The following is a 23,406-nucleotide window of genomic DNA, read 5'->3' as shown; positions in this document are numbered from 1 at the left end:
TACACAGAACAACAGTCATTTCACCGACAACGGAACGGAAGTAGCTCGTTTTGTCCATTTTTATATTTTTTTTTATGTGGAGCAACTTTCGGTTCGTCGACGTTATCGAAAAAAAGATTGTCAGTGACGCCAAAATTATTTACACGTGTTTATATTTAACTATTACAATTAACTAATGGTCGAACAGCCAGTCATTTCGTGAAAAGCATAATGCAGCTAAGTTATGCCAGTCTATACATATTTGTCGAAGTTGAGAACTATCGACTGCTAACAATCAGCGATTTTAGTTACGACGGGCGTGTCTTCAAAACTCACTCGAAAAAAAACTGCTCATAAAATTTAAATTTGGAATAGTGTATTTTTAATCGATTTGAAATATTCGACACATAAAAACTTTTTTGTTTTTTTTTAATCGATTTGAAATATTGGGCACATAAAAACTTTTTTATGTTTTTTTTTATTATTTTGTAGTACACACCCGTAGTAAGCTAGACTCGCTCAGCATATACATCACTGACATACTTTTTAATACCATTCATCCACGTCGGCGTCAATTAGCCGCGTTGTTAGCTAGCGCCCCGCACCTGTACGACCTACCGAACAGCGAACGCAACCACACGAGTACGAACATACAACACGAACGGTCCGAGTGCGAAAGCTGTGCGGTCGATCGTACCCCGCCATTTCGCGACCACCGAAACGATTTTGGCTCTTAAACTAAAAACATTTCAGTCTATATTGTATTGCTTTTGTATTGTAACTTTTCGCTTTAATGAAAAATCACTGGTTCACATGAGGTTTACTCGGTTTAAAATATTTACATAATAAGTAACTCCATTTTGTGTCGAGGTCAGAAAATATCTAAAGTCTGTCCCAAGACTTCAGTGGTGGGATCAGAAAATGATACATCACTAGTACCGGCTCTGGCAAATATATATTTCATTTTGAATTTAGCTTTCAAATTAATCAATAAATATCTACCATGTTATAAATATAATATTTTTATACAAATGAGCCAAAACCGCGCGGTCCAAAGACAACCAGAGAACGGAACAATGTTATATAGTGAAAAATAAAAATAAAAAACCGGTAATTAAACCGTTATTACACTACACTAGTGAGGTCCGATAGTTGTTGGCCGAGGAACGTCGACACACGCAGTGCTATCGCGGGCTGGGTAGTGACGTCACTTGCCAGCGTGCCCGTTCCCCATCGCTGACTCGACGACCTGCAAACCGTCGGAGGTTGTGAGCGAGCGTGCAGCCGTGTGTCGTCGTTCCTAATGAGGCTAGAAGGGTCGCCGCGCGCCGGCGGTCGCGGCGCTGGGGAGCGATACAACCGCCGCCGCGAGATTTGGTAAACATTTTCAAAATTCGAATCGCCCAACATTCTTTTTTTTTTTAAGTAAAACACAACTAAAAAGGTACATTCGCTTTGGACAAAATTTTAAATTTAAAAAGTTACGATTCGAATAATGAATTTTCCCGCCCGCCACCAGGGTGTTCTTTTTATCAAACAAAAGCAAGAAGGACCCAGCGAGGTGCAAACCCGGATTTGTCCATTCCAAATCAAAAAGTTAGTAATAGATATTATATAAATGTTGGTTATACGTTTTTTTTTTACATTTGGAATGTTGAGAGCCCCACGAGGTAACGATATACACAGCTGCGCGCAAGCTACCATTTAGCTGTTACATTTTTATAACATTCATGAAAAAAAAAAAACCGCCATAGTTTCAAATTGTGACGGTAGATGGCGTGAGACTAGTAAAACGTAGAAATTACTCTACAACTTCAATTTAATTTATTTTGCAAAACGTCGAAATGAAAAATAAAAATATTACACATATAATTCAGTTTTACTAGTCATTTAACGTCAAAATATATTGAAAGGCAACAAGAGACGTTATTCAAATATTTATTATAAAAAAATATAAACGCTCAGTCTTGTTGCCTTAGAAAATATTTATACGCAACATTGAAAAAAAAAAAAATAAAAAAAACGAATCATACTACATAAAAAATAAACTGATCTTGTCCAAACAGAATTGGCTAATTCTTGGCTAATAAAAAATACCAGCATAAACCATCTGAATGTTGGACACAGACCAATACCGTAAAAACACATTGAAAATAAAAAAACGGCAAAACTTAAATATAACAGCTAAATAATAGGAAAAAGTGCTATAATATTAAAAAAAAACACGTGAAAGCTATAGACATGCATCATGACCCTTGCACAGGACTCGTATAGGGCAAGGAACCACGACAAATATGACAATATAAATAAAAATAAAAACATCAAACTTGATAAAATTCTGAAACGATTCATTTAATTAAACAAAAATATGTCAAACTCCAAAAACATTAGACATCAAATCGATAAATTCGAATTGCGATTGCCACATTTATTTTCCTTTCATACTTTCTTTATTAACTATTCGTAATCTCTTTTTTTATAATCCTTCATAATTTGGCTGAATTTTTCGATCAATATAATTTTTTTTTATAGATTTCAATTTTTTTTTTTTAACTTACCATTACTGATTAAACAAAAATAGTCCTGATTAAATCATTGATATAAAAATCATCCAAATTACGGTGATCATTTTACATAAATTTTTACAATATGTATGAGCGGCTCAAGCACAAACGAGCGCCATATTTCAACTAATTATTTATTGTAATCAATTGACTATTTGAGACAAAAATCCTGATTATGCATATTTAATCAGTGCATTCATTTTCTGAACCGTTCATACAATAACATTTTATAAACATCAAATAATATCTTATAAACATAAAAAAAAAAACATTTTGTCATTACTAAAAGTTAACTAACTCTTTAAGTACAACGTTCGAAGTACACAAAGGTATATGATTTACAAAAATAATTTCTACATATTATCGTTTTCAACTCCATTCTACAGTAAAATGGTAACAACGATGGCACCACTGTGTGATTTCAATTCGAAAACTCCTGTGTATTTACATAACGGAATGTGCATAATGCTCTCATTATATTTGTCAAAAAGTACTGAAACTATATTAGACACCTAAGTTTATACATTAGTATAAGAAAAGCTAATTCACAAATAGTAGCCATTAAATTCGATAGTATTTAGTCTATATTCACAAGATAGGTATGAGGTATATATTTTTAGAAGCAGAATAATTTTAGACTACACACTATATATTTTTAGAAAAAACATAGTATGTTAGTTTTTTTTTTATAACAAATACATGAAAACATCAACACGAAGAATATATTTATTTTTAAAGTCTACAACACCGCGAATTACCGAGGAACAAAGAGGACACCCTGTATATCTATCAACTTTTGATCGTATTGAGCAAAGCATTTATTTACATTTCCATTTAAGTATCTTATTTTTTAAACTAATAAACTATTTAAGGAAATTAAATATTAAAGCTAAAATGGTAATGTTTTAAATTATATCTAACATTTTATTTATTAAAATTTTTAAATCATTATACAACAACGGGAATGGTGTTATTTTTATGATTAAATTGGAATGTCATTATGAGTTTTTTTTTTATAAACAAGACGCGTATTTAGTAAGAAGCCAAAATAAAAAAAGTTGAAATCTGAAATAAATATTTAAATTATTGCAATGTAGAAAAATATTTGCACATAACCGTCATTACAGCACAAAAACACTAATTGGTGGATAAAAGCCTAAAAATCTAAATTATCTACTGTCATTTTGCAGCACATTAGGGGCCGTTCAAGTATTATCGCAATTTTCGAAGATTTTTGCACCCACTCCCCTCCAAAAGTTATGTAACTCTAAAGTGACAATTTTTTTTGAAAAAAAAAATACCGGGTAATGGCTAAAATACCTTGGTTATTGTTTTGAAATAAAAAAAAAACAAATGTTACATAACGCTTTGTACGAGAGCCCCCTCCCGCCCAAATTGCGTTACGTAATACTTGAACGGCCCGTTACTTATATAACAAACTTCTGAAGCACACGAAGACTGAAAATATCCACTGCGTTTAGCACCATACATAACAATATAATGCAATACGATTCAAATAATAGGACCCAAATGACAATGTTACTTTTTTCTACATATTATCTAAAGAGATGATAACATGCCATTTTGGGCTCTATTATTTCAAACACTACATTAGTATACACTGTGACCTTAATGAAAAAAGCCGAATCAAAGAACCAAAATTGGACGTAGATACGCAAAAAGGATCGAACCCACAGTATGGTCGAAAATGTGCCGATTTTGCCAAATTAGTTCTAGTCTATAAGGTCTATATTTTCCATTAGTAAAAACATCTTCGTCAAAATATGTTAATTTGAACTTTTTATTAACAAAATATAAAAAAATATGAATGAGCAAAAATTCGACTTAAACTTCAATCTTTATGCTTTCAAAAGTGTTCTTTGGTGGGCTGGATTTTTTTTGCGTATCTACGTCCAATTATTATTGCCAAAACAAGAAATTTCAACAGTTTTTAGCTGAACACATATGGCTGCTAACGACATTGTATTTTGATGTTTACATGTTTTTTTACAAAAATAAAAAATTCATTGTTTATCAGAGACGGATTATTGCAAATATCGACAGGTATTTAAAAAAAATATAAAAAAATGATTAGAGCCGAAGCAAAAATATCAAAATATATTTAGCAAAAAAAACTTTTTTCTTCTTGATAAATATTAGAAGAGCACTGACTATAGAGTAGATAAAAGGAATAGAAACAAAAAAATAAAAAATAAAACTAAATAATTTTTTTATGTAACCTAGCAAAATAAAAAGTAACGAATAGGATCGCATCACTATAATATTCTTGTTTAACTCTTGGTCTCTCGTGGCTCGCCGGCGAGCCAAGACAGCTACATGACATTTGCGTGTGTCACGGGATTATAACCTTATATAATAAGGTTATTTGTCACACGCGTAGCTGTCAATGTTTGGCGGCAAACATTCAGCTACCTGTACATATTTGAAAATAAAATTTTGACAAGTCATGACGGGTTAAAATAAGTGCAGTTTTTCTAATAAAAAGTATGAAAAATTTTAAACCGAAGTGCTCGCTTTTATTCGGAATTTTTGTTTGTTTTACTTGAAAAATACGGAAAATGAGGCGACAATTCAGTTGGCACAGATTATATTGTGTAAAAATATATGTAATAAACTTGTTACGCTAATGTATGCAGCCATATACGTTCAGCTTCATAATAAAAAAGAAAATTTTAATATAATTAATACCACAGAAGTCACATCTAGAAAGATGATATCAAATATAAAACACATCAAAATACAACATTGAATATTTAAAAAAATCTTCATATATACTTTTTAATATACCAAAAACTATAATAGAATATATGTATTAAATTTAATTTTGTACATAGATAAATAGACATCTGCTAAGCCGTTAATATATTTGAAATGTCAATATTACTGTGATCTTTTTTGAAATCATAATATTCAAGATCTAAAAAAACAAATATCAGCACCGTAAACAAGTCTGATGATATATAAAAAAAAAACACAGTAATATTGACTATAGCAACAAGCAATAAATACTCTAAATGTGTTGATCATCAACTGCTTTTGTTTAGAAACATTGTCAATGTCTACGTATTTTACCATTTTTGAGCGAATAATAGATTTCCTGGACTATTATAATTTGCGTCAAAGAAAAAAAGGTTTTTTTACACCTGTATTTACAAATAACACTATAATGACGTACAGTGCTCCCGAACGCAAAGTTTCAGCAATTTCATAGTTTTCTTTGTTTATCTGACGGTCAATTGAAGTAAAGTTGTATCTCAACACTAACCAACCACAATATTTTCTATCATGCCTCCGCACTGCGAAGTCTCTCATACTGAAAGCACTAAGAAACAGATTCATCACACCATTACTTGCTTAGCTAAGTGTGTGAAAAGCTTAGTTTCGTGAATGTAAAAATTTCGGCGAAATACTTTAAGGCCTTCATTGATAGTTGGTGAGTTGATCAATTTTAAGCCTTGCGTAGTTGAGATAAGACAGTTTCATGCTCAAAAATGGATTCCTATTTATATTTCTGTCGTATATTTACTAAAAAGTCCCCATAGACATTGACAAAAATGACCATAAACAATAAACGTTAACATACAGTTTATTCCAAAAAGCGTAATATATTAAATCGATATCGATATTTAAAGATGAAATATTTTTTGTAGAGCCAATATATTTTAAAGAGAATAATGTCTTGAGTATTAGAAAAGGGAATACTTTTTAAATGTACACAATCTTCGGAACATCCTGTATACATGAGAATTTCATAAATATATCTCAAAACTACTATATTTTATGTAAATATATTTTTATGTAAATATTGATAGCAAAGCTAACATTTTGACAGAGCTCTGTTTAAACACAACAGATTAATTTGTACAATCAATAAATATGTTTAAAAAAATAAACTTTTCGCATTATTTTGACGAAAATCATATACGTTTACAAAATGATCTTTTTCCTTATAAACTCTAACGGCACGTCCAATCCGTGACATAATATAATGAGAAGTGATAAATATTTTTATATTATTTTTTATGACTTGATACAAAATAGCGGGGATACCCCGAAGGGACTAAAGATTGAACACAAAAATGAAGGTACACATTCAAACTTGCTTAATTACTGTTAACTGAATTCAGTCTCATGATAAAAGATATGTAACGCTAAGTTAAAGAATTTTTGAACTATTTTTATGCTGCCAGAGTAATACTAGCTTAACGAGGCATGACTACAATATAATATGAGTCTATATATTTACAACTAACCTTTCGTTGGATATCACGTAAATGAATATATCGGCTGTGTGTCGCCGGCAAACCATGTGATACAAAGTCATTATCAACCATATTTTAACATTAAACTATTGTATTTGAAGTGATAACATACTCGCATATACATCGATTGGCACATGATTTACCGTATACCACTAGCCGTGTGTTTTGTGACCTGGGCGCGGGCGGCGCCGCGTCACTCGGGCGGCGGCGGCGGCACGGGCGGCGGCGGCATGGCGGGCAGCGGCGGCGGCGGCGGGCGCGGCGGCGGCGGGCGCGGCGGCGCGGGCGGCGCGTGCGCCACGTGCGGCGGCGGCACGTGCGGCGCGTACATGTAGCCGTCGCCGCCGTAGTAGAACTGCTCCAGCATGGGCGGCAGGAACACCGGCGGCGGCTGCAGCACGTAGTACGGCGGCGGGTGCCTGTAGGGGGGCGGGATGGGCCAGCCTACCTTGTGCGGAGCTCCGTTGTGGCGCGCCAGCTTGTGCGCGGGGCCGGGCTCCGGCGCGGCGGCGCGCTTCCGCGACGTCTCCAAGACCTCCTTGGGGATCTTGATCTTGAGCCCGGAGGTCTGCGGCGGCGCGGCCAGCCGCTCCTTTGGTATCTTGATCTTGAGCCCGGGACTGGTCGCCGACAGCTTCTCCCGCGGGATCGTTATGCGCAACGTGCCGTCCTGGGTCTCCGTCGGCGGGCTCTCCTTTTTCTTCTCCTTGTCCTTGTCCTTCTTGTGTTTCTTTCTGTCCTCCTTCGACTTGTCGCGGTCCTTATGTTTGTGTTTCTCCTTTTTCTTTTTGTCCTTCTTATGTTTGTGATCGCCTTGAATATCCACTGGCTGTGGAAGTTCGGGGAGGCGGCGCGACGGGGGCGGGCGGAGCGGGCGGCTCTATGACCTCCTTCTTTATTTCTACAGGTGACTTTCTCTCCGTTGGAACCGTAATCGGCGCAGGTTTAGCCAAACTTTCCTTCAACAGATTTGACACCAACGTCGGGTCGGTCTCGATGCCATTCAAGGCTCTGGCCACTTGCTCGGGTTTCCGTTCAGGAACTTTAGTTTTGACGCCCCTTTGTGAGTCTTTAATTACATTCTCATAGCCAGGCGTCTCATCCAGCTTCTTAACGACCGGAATCAGCTCAGGTTCCGAATTAGACTGCTGCCTAACCCTCTGCTTGGGCTGCTCCACGGCCGGGGGAGAGGAGAAGGGTGACAGAATGGCAGGAGGTTGCATCTCGCGGATGGCAGTCGTCGGGTCCGGTCTCTTTCTCGGACTCGGCGGCCTCTGCTCTTGCGTGCTTTGGATGGGAGGTGGGTTTGGTCGCGCCTCCGGTTTCGGTCGCGAGTGTTGCGGCTGAGGTTGAGGCTGTGGTTGCGGTTGCGCTTGGGGAGGCGGTTGCTGTGGTAGTGACTGAGGCTGTGGTTGCGGTGGAGGTTGCGGTCGCCTGGGAGCGGCCGCAGCCGCCGCGGACGGTGTCGTCGCATTCTCAGGAGAGAACAGTGACGGCGGCCGCGTCCTCTGAGGAATCTCCTGATGCGGGACGGATGTGGAGGATGTGGAGGAGGTGGAGGGCCCGGGCATAGGCCGGTGGTGGCGATGGTCATGCGGTGGCTTCTGATGGTGAGACTTGTGGGGAGGCCACGGATGATGAGATTTGTGATGGTGTTGATTCGGCCGCTGGTGGTGCGGTGGCGGTTGACTCGGCCTCTGCTGCGGCACGCCCGGCCTCTGTTGCTGCATCTGTTCCCGTCTCGCTCGCTCCTCCCGCCTCTCGCGCTCTTCCCTCTCTTTTCTCCCTGTATAGGTTAAAATCGATCTTCTGTGGTTGTGGTTGGTTGGGTGGCGCGCTAGTGGTGGCGGGCACGTAGCCGCCCGGTGCTGGCTGACGTCGCCTTTCGCGCTCGTATTCTGATGCGGAAAAAAGATGATTATGCTTCTCTGATCAACAAACGACCAAAACATGGGTGATAATTTCAATTAACACTACAACTTAATATTCTGATTTATTAAATAAACGAACTAAAAATAGGACAAGCACACTACTCATTTTATATCACAAATGTACGTCATTTAATATATTTAATAAACTCACCTTTATCAAAGGACTTGTCGATCTCGTCCGAAGTGTTCGGAGCGTGTTTCTTGTCGAACGGCGAGCTGGCTACTGCGTTGGAGCCGGACGGATGCGGCACGGACGCCGGGGAGCTGCCGTCTGCAATACCACGCGATCAATGATGTATACGTCGCGATTGCCGATGGGAAAAGATTAGCTTACTTTTTGTCTTTATAGCTTCCACATAATATGCCACCAAACATATATCTATAATAAGACAGTGCTCTAGTATAGGTAGAATAAGTAGCTCCAGTATTTGCCATCGTTTGAACGTAGAACACTAAACGTTCACTGGCTCGAAGGACCAAAACTCAGTACAGCTGTGAATATATCTGGCCTAAAATTAGGAACAACCACTCTGGGCTCCTATAACTCTAACTCCTGAAAACACCATTCCTATGGAAGTTACTTCAGGACGACCATAATATAATCTATCCATGCGCAACGACCCCTCCCAATAGTAACCACTTATAGTAGTGTACCTGCAGCCTTGACGTTCATCATTTTCCTCTTCAGCCTGGAGGGGCACTTCTCGAAGATGAGCAGGAACTCGCCGGTCAACTTCTCCAACAGATCCATGGTCACCGTCCGGTCCACGTAGTAGAACCAGTGGCGGCCCTCGTTCGACTGCGGTATCTGGCAGGACCATGGCTTTTATTTGTCGAACAAACTAAGCTCGGTTTGGGGGACATGGGGCGAACATCCCTACCTTAATTGGTTCTTACCATCATGACAAATCATAGTGCATACTAATGTCTATACAATAGTAAATGCTCCATCTGCAAATCTTTGTTCCAATGTTTGCGATGCGAAGTGTAACTTAGTCGTATTATCAAACGGTAAATCCTATTGGGGCCAACGTTATGGAACGTACTTATTGTTGGCAATACTTACCGCCCAATTGCTCCATTTCGACGCCAAATGTATGCAGAAACACGCGACAACCGTCGGCCTGTACTGTAGGCACATTGTCGTCAAATGGAGACTGTTCGACGCCATGAAATACGACGTCTGTGCTAGGTCCTTGGGTGCTGCGAAACAAAACACACATTGATAACAATTTGTATGGACGTATCTTAAGTTTTTAAAATGACAATCAATTATGTGAAGGAGATTTTTCGGTTATCTTGTATATTTATGTCAAACTTTTGAAATAACCATTGCTTTACATAATCTGTCGACGTAGATTTGGAAGATAAATATATATTTTATAAAGTAAATTTTTTAAAATAAATTTTATAAGATTTGCGTTTTAGAATTTTAGTGCAACATTAATGACTATGTGACATAGTTTGTTAATTAATTATATTAAATATATGAGTTCAAACATGCTGTAATTTATTTTAATGATAAATGGACTGGGGACTTAGTGTCATATTTGAAAAATGCAATTAAAAATTTTGATTGAGACATGATTAAAGAGCCTATTAATTTCATATTTTATAATTTTAGCAGGCGTTAAACTGTTTAAAAAGGTACATTATATGTTTGATGCAACTTTTTTCGTATTAACTGCAAATTCAGTCATATTTTATGACTATAAAGAATATAATTCTATAATAACTCGTTCATAACGGTGAGAACATTCAAACTTATATTTATTGTAAAGCCCAAATTCGAAACGCAAACTACACAAAACCACCTATTTTCAAACTTTACCATAATAAATATTAATACATCTATTTATAATTGGCGGCATTGAAGCTAAAATTGCTACAAGTATAAACCATAAACAATACAAAGTTGTTTCTACACATAATACATAGAAACAAATAAGCATAAAAAAAATCAACATACAAAAAAGCACTCTGCAAGAGTTTTAATATAGCAAAAATAAAAAAATTTCGCCTGCATCACACATTTGTCTATAAAAAAAAGCAAAATGAATTATGCTGATGGTAGGGTTAAAGTGGTCTGCACTTGCATATTTAAGGTTATATTTTCAGCCATTCACAAGCGATCGTGAAACAAATTACTTATGTCCTTAAAAATTATGTGTAATAGGGTATTTGACTATGTTTCATATTGTTGATTTTTAATATGCAACAGCAATAAGAACATTAAAGAAATTATTCTGTGAAAACAGCATCAAAATTCGATTAGAAACGAGTCAGTAACTAAAATTTCAAATATTGCTACGTGTAGGAATGGGGATATCGCTCCATCTCTTTCTTCCGCACAATCGTAATACCCGCTGACGTCACATGCTAGTATTTCGTCCTGTTTCTGTTTTTGGACACTCATCCCTACTATCTAATTTCAATGGTTTATAACTTGTAGATTTTTCACCAGATTTCAATGATTTCTTCTGTTTTAGAATTCATACGACGTACATGTTTTATAAAAGTAATAAATAAAAATAAGTCAAATACCCTATTCTTTTATACGATTAAATATAAATGTTGACTTGTAAATGGCAGTCTTTAGGATGTGAGTGGGCAACCTTACACAAATGTAGGGGGTACTCGACCTAACCACACCTACGTGACAATGCGGCGGTATGAGCGTGGGATGACACACAGTACATATATGCCTCTTTATCATAAATACACATACCTCATAAAATATTTTCTATAATGTTGGTAATACATTGCCTGATGATTAATCGCCATTTTTTTTATGTCGCCTTCGGACGAGTCCTTCGCGGTTATTCGCGAATGGTCAGAATGTTAAATGAATTATTTTATAATGACAGATTATGGCATTCATTTTCATTTTCAATATTTTTATATGGTTAGTCAATAGTAATTCAAAACAGAAATTTTAATATAATATATTTGATCAAAAAATCCCTCCTTTTTTATAATCCGACCATTCGGAACCATCCACCGCGTTTAAAAATGGAACTCGCCGCGCGCGCACACGAACGTAACAAGCGTCCGCATTGTTCCGCGTTCCGTTCCGCACAACATGCACACGCTGCGATCCACGTTTCGTTAGACGCAAAGTTTACATTTCCCACTATTCGTGACACGGTTGCGTTTCGTTTAATACGACGTGTATACAATCCATTCCACGTGGCGTATACACAAATCAAACGTGACGCAATCGCGTTCCGTTAGCCGCAACACAGTACGTGGTGCGAGTGCGTTTCGTTTCACGCAGCGTGTGCACACCGCGCTTCACGGCGGCAGCGGCCGTCGTTCCGTTTCACGCGACACAACATTTGGACGCTTGTCTCACCTTTAACAAGGTGACACGTGCGTACAACGTGCGTGTGAGGGTGGTCGATCGCTACATCGAACCCTAATGTTTGTAGCAGTACATTCTCGTTGAATACCAGGTCCTGCGCCTGAAATAAAAGAAAAAACAAACTTACATAAAATTTATTATGAAATTAATTTTAATTAACATAAAAACAACAAATATTTGGTATTTTATCTGTCCTACAGTATAGGTCATGGATCAGGTACTTTGTGATATTAAATATTCATAGACAAAACAAAGTTATTAAAACAAATAAAAGTAACGATACACTCGAGCTATTTTCGACAAATTATTTATATAATATTTAATCGTTTTGCCTAAACCTTTCAATGCTCAAAGCTTTCACGCAGGTGAAATCAAAAGCAAAATTCTTCTAGAATAAAATGTACATCTTTTTCGTGCCCACAATTTTCAATGATAGAATCATGCGCATACGCATGTTTTAATTAATTACAAAAAAATATTTTCTTCTCAATATAACATAAACAAAACATCACACCTATATCATCAAAATAATAGGCAGAGGTACAACCAGAGCACACATTTTTCGCCCCTATCGCCACATCGGGCATAAATTCCAGACCCCGACTTGACAGTAAGCGGAAAAATCCAATCGACATGTATACAAGAAACATCACTTTAGCATGTATGAAACGCCACTTTAATCAATTTTATTAGATTTCTGAAGAGCATAGCATCACTTACGTAAAGACAGATAAGAAGCCATCGATAAACAATACTATTAAATACAATTGACGGAACACGCCGTAATCTACGTTACGTGACATTGAAGTACTGTGAACATGTTTATCATTTGCAAACAGTCTACAATGTTACAAAATGTCATATTCAGGAGGCGTCTTTTGAAATGCAATAATTCATTTGAAACTGTCAAATGTCATACATTGTTTAGATTCCGTCAATATTAATTCTACAACCAGTTCTCACCACAAGGCAAGAAACTCTGGTATTGCTCTTTTCAATATCAGTTTAAGGTATAAACTATAATTCATGATATAGAGAAGAAAATTATTATTGTTGTTTAAATAGCAGTTCATTTATATGCTCGCAAAATAGGTAACAAATTCATTTGAAATTTCCATACGATTGCACAATCCTCTCAGGAATCATGAAATATTATGCTAATAATTTTTACCTCTAGTACCCCTAGCAATTAGAAATAGTAAGCGAAATGGGCAGAACAGTCCACACTAGCACCCGCCGTTCATGAGTTCACGCATTCAAGCATGTGCCAGCCATCGGCTTGGCTTCCTCAACCATATTGTAGGGAAGTGGCCGACCCATCACGAAGCCGTCTTTTGCCGAAGAAGTGTGGATTGACTAGAATAGGTATTGTACCGGTCCAAAACCGATAGTTATTCATAAAAAACTGGGCATTTATAGAATAGACGAGTTGAAACATTGACCACCAATCGAAGATCATTTTTATTTTTTTAGCTGAAATAAAAAAAGGAGTTTCTCAATTTTACGTGTATTTTTTGTGTTTGTTACATCAGAACTACGTCATTTATTAACCATTTTGGAAATTATTTTTTATTTGAAAGAATATACTTGAAGATAGGTCGCATACATTTTTAAACGGTTTTTATCAAAATCAATTCCGTATCACTAATATAACTGAATAAGATGTCCAAGTAAACGAACATGCGAATTTTGCTTTCCAGTGACTTCTTCAGTTATATTTCTTAAACGTACCATTCCATATTCATCATTCATTTACAGAATTTTATACTGTACAATTTCTGAACACTACCACTGAATACATGCTAATTCCGATCAATATCCTTCAGATGTGTTGTCATTGGCGCTGTGGCCTTAGACCGATCCAGGTTCCAAGGTCCAAGATATATTATGTTTGATATTAACCATGAATGGTAACTACAACGTGAAAATAAAGTTTTCTGATTTCTCTTTAAAGAATCATTAAGTGACTACAAATGCTGATGGTAAAGTATATTTTTTATCCGCCCGCAAAAAATGTTTCAATATGTCATACAAACTATTTGGTTCCAGTTATTTATTTTGAGATATATTCATATATGTTTAGACCTTATTTATTTAGAGAAATACTCATTTATCTTTTGATCTATCTAGATTTTGAATAAACCAAAAACATCCAATTTAATACTAAAACACCATCCAATTATCAAACGGTGCAATATAAGACCCGTCCCACTGTAACATAGAGGAAATAGCGGCAGAATAAACCTTTATCACAGAATACGTCATAATAGTTGTGTATTTCCTTAAATCAGTATTAGTTTAAACTTATTGCGATTTAATATATCCCATAAACGAAAGAGTTTTAGTGGCAAAATTACTGACTTTAATTAAATCTGATTGGAAGCGATTATAATATCAGCCCTGTAATAATAGGATCTCAGCAGTGGGACAGTATATAAATACTGTCCCACTGCTGGGCACGGGCCTCCTCTGTTACTGAGAGGGATTAGGCCACGCTGGCCTAGTGCGGATTGTTAGACTTCACACACCCTCAAAATTCCTATAGAGAAACTCTCAGGAATGCAGGTTTCCTCGCGATATTTTCCTTCATCGTTAAAGCATGCGATATTCCACAAAGACTACACACATAAATTTATAATAGTCAGGTGTGTGTGTGATCTTGGAATTGACCCTGCGGACACTCGTCTCGGCAGTGCTCCACACCCAACTATCGTCGCTTTTTAATTACGATTATTGACCACACACTAAAGTCATAAATGCGAAAGTTTTTGAAAATGTTTTGTTAGAATTAACGCAGAAACAACTGAACGGATTTGGATGAAATTTGCCACATGAATACACCACGTCCTGGATTAACACATAGACGGTTACTTTTTACTCTGGTAATTTGTTCCCATGGGAATGGAATTATTTAATCTAATTTCTTTAATAGTATTTTGGGACTATGGAGCGAGAAAGGCATTACACGCAAAAGAAGTCGCGAGCCACACCTAGTACAGGATGAATAGACTAGTTTCGACTAGTAGTATATCAGGCGGCCGACATAAATCTGGCGACTGTCATGTAACAAAACCTACTGACGGATAGACATACCGCCGTTCCCAATAAACGATCCAATTGTTTTTTCGATGCATCGCGAAAATGAACCAATCAGAGCAATGTTCCGTTTTTAAAAAGTTTACAAATGACTAATTTTTATTGCTTTATTCTCGATCAGATCACGGATTAAGCTTCGGATAGTTTACAAGTAAAGTAACCACACGTTCCTCCATAAAACTTAAATTTTGATGATGAAACATAAAAAAAAATTACATAAAATTTCGAGCGAACTACTACGCAGACGTCGCTCAAAAACAAAAACAAAAAACAAACATGTAATTTATTTTTTCAAACAATTCTAGGTAAATATTATCGAATCAGTTCTATTAATAGGCGTCAAAACATCGGATGTTGTGCGCGTCGCGATAACAGACCATGTGTTCAGAGGTTCGTTAATGACTCATGCAGACGAAATGCATTGTGATTCGACACACCGCTGAGTAGATGCGTGGTTATTTACTGTTAATAATAGGGTGACTACTACGTTTGATTTTGTGAATTTTTTAATAGGCAACAACAATCAGTTCAAAAAAGCAATCCTGTGAAATAGCATTAAAATTCGATAAGAAATGATGCAGAAATTCATAAATCAAATACTACGACGCGCAAGAGTGGCTGCGAAATAGGGATAGCGCTCCATCTCTTTCTTTCGCACACATTCTAATTCCCGATGACGTCACATGCAAGTATTTCGTCCCGTCTCTATTTTTTGACACTCATCCGTACCTACCTAATTTCAATGGCTTATAACTTGTAGATTTTTCACCAGATTTCAACGATTTCTTCTGTTTTAGAATTTATAAGACGTACATATTTTATAAAAGGTATAAATAAAAATAAGTCAAAAACACTATTTTTGAGTATTTTTAAATATACGTTTGTAATGAAGTGGACTTTAAATTAACGTTTAGTTAATTAATCGATGTATTTTCAATATCCTTCAATATAAACGCCATATTCTTGGCTATAGAATTTTCTAGAAATATTTTCACTGGAGCGATCCATCCTTTCAGTATTTCGTAAATAAAATCATGTAGTCCATTGCTATCTTACTGATTATCATACGGATATCGCACTGGATCGTCCTGCATTAATACATAGGTTATTTTTCATCCCGGGAACTCACACCAATGGGATAAAATTGAATTGTAAACAGATGGCATCATTCATGTGGCGCTCTGAATCACTAGTATTTTAGAGAGTGTATTTTGTTTGTAGAAGTTATTATTTTTTATACGTGGACAACAAAGTGGCCCGACTGCACGTGACGGTAACATTAGACTGTCGATTGACGGGACGATTACTCCTCGGCAGTCGACACAATTATGCCAGCGTGTTGGAACTGTATTCATGGTGGTAAAGTTGCGGACCACACGAAATAAACCGTAATGCCTATTCCTTTTTTATGGCCCACAGCACATCCGTTATATTGCAATGATCATTTGACATTACATGACCATGCTAGTTTATTGGGTGATATTATAAAAATACTAATTGACCCGACAGACGTTGTCCCGTCTTAAGTATGAATTTGCAGCGCGCATTCTGTCAATCGCTGACAGTTATTTCAAACAGTTGACAATTATATAAAACTAATATTTTCGTTAAGTTTTCTTAAATTTTCTAATTTTCCGCGCAATTTTTTGATTTTTTTAATAAGAACCTTCTGACAATAACAAACACAACAAAAAAATATAGTGAAATCGGTCCAGCCGTTCACGCGTGATGGCGTGACCAAGGGAAAGAGGGACTCATTTTTATATACATAGATAGATGTACTGACCTGTTCTTGGTACTGTTCGGCTGTGAGGGCACTGGCGCCCTCACCTCTGTGGAGGCACACGTGCGCAACTTTTATTACATATTCTAATTTGCGAGGCTGTTCCTCCACCTGCAATACGAAGCAATATATTAGAAATCTTACAATAATAAAATGAATGTTTATTTTTGTGAAAAGAAAATGCAAGAACGATTAAACAAATTGGGGTGAAATTTAACACAAAGAATACCTGGTTGAACCTATAAGCTATTTTATATACCAATCAGTAATGAAAGAGTTTCCTTCTTGCACACCTAAATATAATGGTACAAAAAATGGGTTTAAAATATATGTAAATACAGTAGAAATATCAAGTTTTGCATTTGAGTTCCTCTGAATATATCGATTTGTGTTTCTTATGTTTTATTGGATAAGCTGTCATATTGTCTCTAATAATGTTCCTTATATAGAAACACAATGCTATGTTAAGTAACACAATAAATAAATCCTTACCTTTATGCAGGGAAGGAAAATACGAAATATAATTAATTAGTACTACTCCCATTTTCCAATAACACCTTTGGTCTAAGCGGTTAATTATAATGAAACGATAAAAATAATTAAATTTAAAACAATAAAAATAATAAAATTTGTTTTTTCCTTCTCTGATTATGGTATAGTAATTAAAAAAATGCAGTGAACCAAATATTACTAATAAATATAAACTACATAACAAATATTAATATCATCAAGTCTCTCAACATCACTAAAATCCATCAAAACTTTTGTTTTGTGTCAACAAGTGCATTTTACTTGCCATCATAATCTTTTAAATTTAACAAAGCCTGCACTGTACTGTACGACAAGTAAATCATACAAAAGAACCAAATACCCAACAATGGTATTTTTTCCTTCATTTTGTTTGTTCAAAGATTACAATACACAAGTATATTGGGTCTAGGGATGGTGCCAATCCTTTTGAAATCAGGTAGCCAAATTTGCACCTTATGCATTATTTTTTACAGTATAAACTGCATCTTGTGCTAAAATGATGATGAAATTCTCGATATATTTTTATCTATTATTATTACTTCCCAAATCTATGGCTTTTACCAGAAATGTAATAAAATAGTTTTAGTATATAATGACATAGTTTGTGTAATTATATGAAAATCATAGTTAAATATGCCATACAGTTATAATTTATTTAGTTCCTGTCAGCTAATTTGGTTTGCCTACATCTTACAAAGACAAAATTATCAAGTTTTAAAAATTTAATTTGTCCAACAGTGATTCCTTGTCATAACCGAATGCACGAACAGACTTTTTATATTGCATTACTTAATTAGTAACTTCAATAAATATAGATTGAAAGAATTCTACTTAAAGTGTAATATTTCTGTTCACATTCCTGGTATAAAGCTGGTGGCTAAACTATAAGGTAAAAACGTATTATTTTGGTGCAAAGCTGGTAATTAGTCCATAAGGCAACATATCTAATATACATTACGGTGCTTAAGGGACATTTTTATTCGAAAAATTTCAACCAAGTTAAAAAGAAAAAAAGAAACAGAAAAACGTGCTGAATTTAAACATGTATGAAACTCAGTGTCGAAAAAAAAAGTCGCTTAAGGCAATTAGCCTTTTAACCGTAGATATTTTGCTAAAGTCGTCGATAAAGTTCCCACATACCTTTGCGGCGAGGAACAGCGCCGCGGCGGCCACAGCGTTCCTGTGGAAATGAGTGAACGAGTGGAACGCGTAGAACCGGTGCATGTACACTATCGCCGTGTTTATACATAGTTGAGAGCTGTATGATGCTGAATTAAGGAATTATTTCACAGTATATAATAACAGATATATCATAAAAACAAAATAATGTCGAAGTCATGTGTTCCATTCATAATTTTTTTAACATAATATGAAAAAAAGAAACCCAATTATTACATTCATTAGTCAGTCATACATAATCTGGATATGAATGAATAAATCCCTCCTAGCCAATTTTCGGCCAGGGCGACCAAATTCAACGCAATTCAGCCAAGTACGCTTTAGATAACGCAAAAGCATGTGCGCAATACGCAGGTGCACTCTCCGGTGAGACGCCAATCCGACATGATGGGAGAGAGATCAGGCGTAGGACCAACGGTTTTACGTAGTTTCCGAGGCACAGGGGTATCACGCCAACTTCCTGACTCCGAGCTGCGGCTGAGTAATTTTTAAGTTGAAAAAACTCAACACAAAAATAAATCAATTCAAATGTTTCTTAACGACATGTTTACAAATGACTTATTTTGATTGATTTATATCTGCATCGGATTAAAAATAAAGATCGGGATCGTTTATTGAAATCATTCGTGAAAGTTTTAACATAATCCACACAGTCATACATTCACAAACATTGAACAGACCTGACCGTACCGGTACCTGACATTATCAATACAGGGTCGTAGACGTGCGAAAACGTACTATCACGAATGACTCATTCATTCCGAGAACTGTTTGCGACGGTATTAAGGACAAACGGCACTTGCGTCCACACTCACACGTTAATGACTCATTTGTAAATATGTACCAGTTATTAATTTAAAGGACATTATATAAAGTTAAGTATAGACTTTGTTTGAACAATTGGAAATTCATTTAAAATGTTTTGAATACATAAATAATTTCAGAAATGGAGTTTGGACTCCTAAAAATAATATTTGGACATTGTTATATTTATGCTGAAATCAATAGTTCACTTTCATAAATAACAAGTCACTAAAAAGGTTTAATTGAAAAAAAATATCTGATATTCTGAACAAATAAAAATTCCTGATTAAATAAGAAAATTCTAAATTCTCATCTCAGAGTAGACTTTGCTACAATCCTCTTACAATTATTAGTAATAAGAAACTAATCTTTTATATTTCGTTGATGATATTTTGTGATCAGCAAGTAACCATATGACATCTAAATAATTAATTTATGAGATAGTTGAGAGTAATTAACTTTCTTAGTAAAATTATTGACAATGTGATTAAACTCCTCTTATTGCACAACATTGAAAAACAATTGCAAAGGTTAATAACCCTAACAATGACAATGGGCTATTCTTTGAAATCTCTAGCAAAAATATTTTAACAAAAAATAAATTAAATAATCTTCATACTGAATAGATGCATATTAGTCTTGCTAAAAATATAATTAGTGTAAAAAAAAACTGTTGAATAAATAAATTATTAATATAAACTAATATTTTTAACAAATGAGTAATCATTTATTAATATTGAACCTTATTTTACAGACATTAAACATCTTACAATGATAGAGCCAATGTCAGTTTTGTTGTGCGGTTTGAAATAGACCAACTTTCACTTTGGTGATTCATCATACTGTCATTATATTCTTGGTCATTTCCTAAACTATACATCAGTGTTTATTGGACTTTGAGCTGAAGCTTCTTGCTGTTTAGGTTTAGATTGTTTTACCAATGGAATTCAATGTATATTGTAGGGTCATAAGTTATATCTGTATGAGATAAATTAGGTTTCTTTGTGATTTTTAACAAATATATCTCAGGTTAGTGCTTGTAGTGATTGAATTATATAAATTTAATATTACAAATGATATTTTTAATAAGATTTTTGTTACAAATAAAAGACAAAACTACTGCACTGAATAAAATGTTCTTAATTAAAATATTATAGATTACCTTTGTTACAAAGCTAAACAATACAATATTTGGCAAAATAGTATGTCATAGAGACCAATCAAACAAAGCCTAGTATAAAACAATGACCATTTCAACATCAATTTAAAAATAATATTGTGGATTTTACTAATAATTCAACATCCATTATGTCTGATTATTCTTAGAAAACCCTATTTGTATAATATTTTCCTGCAACATTGTATAAACTTTACAATAGATGTATTGTAAGGATTTATTTTAAACTGTATTTAATGAGTTATTAATCATACAGCAGCAAACTATGAAGTGTTTGTGTTACATGTTTTAGCTATGACTCAAAGAAAGTGGTTATTTCTTAGTGTGATATCACAGAAACTCATTCTTATAATGTCAGCAGATTATGTTTAAATAGAAATTCCGAAGGTCCTTATCTATACAAATATTTTGAAAAGTTTGTAATATTGTTTGGTAGTCTGTGGAGGCTATTAAAGATTCAGAAATCTCAAAACCAATTTTGAAAATTCTTTCCATAGAAAGCTATGTTACCCCTGAGTACTATGCTGTTTATTATGAGAAAATATTGGTCTCAAAAAAATGACACATGGACAAAAAGTAGTGGGCAAAAGCTGGTTGTAAATAATTTGCAATTTTGAAATAGTTTTTCATTTTTAATGAAAACAATGCTTTAAACATAAAACAAACTAAAGGGCTTATGATTCCACGAAATCCAAATACCAAACAAATATTTGAAAGTCAAACAAACATCTTGCCCTTTTAACGAGTGTCAAGATTTACAAATAAACAGCACTAAAAATTTATATTAGAATCTTAAATGTATACCTTACTTCAACTTGTTATATTTAGTCTATCGCTATTAGTGCTATATATAATGTATTATGAAAAAAAAAATCTCTTCATTAATTATGCTGTATATGGTATACAATAAAGTCTTTCAATTAATTTAAAATATTTAGTAATCCCTTATGTATATGAATATAAATACATTTATACTTGAAAGTAACATGTGTTATATACAGACTTAGGCGTAGTTAGTATGTTTTGTTTATAACAAATATAGTTATCAGCATTTTAAGAAGTTATAGATAAAATATTTGTTAGGAAGTTATTGTTATGACTAACTAATACTGAGTATTATTGTTTTTTAAATATTATTCTTTTACCACATTACTTTTAGCAGGAAAGAACATGCAATATTTTGCCATGAACTTTCACAGTTCAATGGTTTTTAATCTTGTGGGATTTATTTTCATTTTGCCTGAACTTTTATATGACAATGTAAACTATATGTAATTGTAATGTATACTTATCTATATTGTGTATGTTATAGATGAATTTTATACATTTTATGTTGTTTTTAGAGCGCTATGAAAGTATGAAATGATTGACTCTTTAATACTTACAAAGATTGGAGGAAAAGTATTAAAGAAATTATTGTATCTTTACTTGGGACCAATGACCCTGTCATTAACCACCACAAAGGTGAAAACAGATGTCGAATAATTTCAATTCAATCTTAAACATTGCCTTTTCAAAGCAAACATGAACGACAACTCTTATCATTGACGTAAATACTATAATAATCATAACAGACGCATCATACTGAATAACAACAGGCTTTCTTACATCAATAACAACATTCACAACAGCCCACACGTTTCTGCCATCGTTAATTGTTTATTTACATAGATTTATGTGTGAAAACGGCGCCAAATGCATGCACGCGCTGCGCGGGATGCCGCCGAGTGCATGAACGTGCCCACGATCTATATCGCCGATGGATTCCAGGAAAACGTCATAACTGGCGCCAGAAAGACGCGGCGGGATCAACGTGCGCTCACCACGTAAAATGCTTCATGAAAACGTGTAAATTTAGAGCAGACATGTCGATTGGCGTGCGTCAACCGCGCGCAGGCGTCCCGACCGTTCACAGCTGTCGTGCCCTGACCTCGAAAGAAAACCACGCTTGGTGCGTGACCCTAACCTAAATACAAACACTTACGGGCATTTTTACACACAATATGCACATTACAAATGCTCTTACCTCAATGTAGCGCAATTCTGCACGCGGGAAATCCCGCGACACAAGCGAAAGTTGCAAGTGTGACGCCGTAACCATCACTAGATTTCGTCACGTTTTCTTGTCAAAACACATCCACTACACATTTTTCAACACTTATTACGCATAAAATAACTAATGAATTATGTTTTCATTAATAAAATAACGCTGGGAAGCCGTGAAATACGCGTTTTGAACACATGACTCGACAAAAACATTACACTAGGATTGCACATTTTTTGAAAAGGATACACTTGAAGCCTCTGTCCCATATCCTGGATTAGATTTGCGGCCTGCTGCCGATATGCTAATTCTTTATCTGCATCTAAACCGCATTTTCTGCTTGGTGAATTCTGTAGTTGTTCTTTTGTAAAATACCATTTTTCTTGCCCACCAGCCATTGAACGGATGTTCCGACTGCGCGCGAGAAAGCACGACGGATAGCAGCGCTCCGTCTAAGTGCGTGAGTGGAAAAGGGACAGCGCTATGACAGCGACAACCGGATATAAACCACGTTAACATTTGAGTGTTTTAAAAGTAATAAGTTAGCATTTTTAAGATAAACTAAATATTTTCAGTCACTAATAATAACTAAAAATTAACACAGTTTTTAAAACCACGAAACAATAGTAAAACAAATGAAAAAATTATAACACAAAACTAAATGCTGATAG

At 35.3% G+C, this 23,406-nt stretch overlaps 1 protein-coding gene across 1 annotated transcript; it reads right to left on the bottom strand.

Moving 5' to 3' along the window:
* Positions 1-5,424: 5,424 nt before the first annotated feature.
* LOC119189716 (cyclin-T-like) lies at positions 5,425-23,373 on the bottom strand. The gene is given in 10 exon segments (XM_037440185.1): positions 5,425-7,679; positions 7,681-8,605; positions 8,607-8,724; positions 8,909-9,028; positions 9,412-9,565; positions 9,824-9,960; positions 12,113-12,221; positions 17,004-17,111; positions 18,672-18,789; positions 22,985-23,373. Coding segments are annotated over 10 exon segments (2,598 nt in total). The 5' UTR covers positions 23,134-23,373; the 3' UTR covers positions 5,425-7,019.
* Positions 23,374-23,406: the final 33 nt, after the last annotated feature.

The sequence above is a fragment of the Manduca sexta genome, chromosome 18, assembly GCF_014839805.1.
Source record: "Manduca sexta isolate Smith_Timp_Sample1 chromosome 18, JHU_Msex_v1.0, whole genome shotgun sequence".
Classification (NCBI taxonomy): Eukaryota; Metazoa; Arthropoda; class Insecta; order Lepidoptera; family Sphingidae; genus Manduca; species Manduca sexta.
This window is presented reverse-complemented; position numbering and strand designations above follow the sequence as displayed.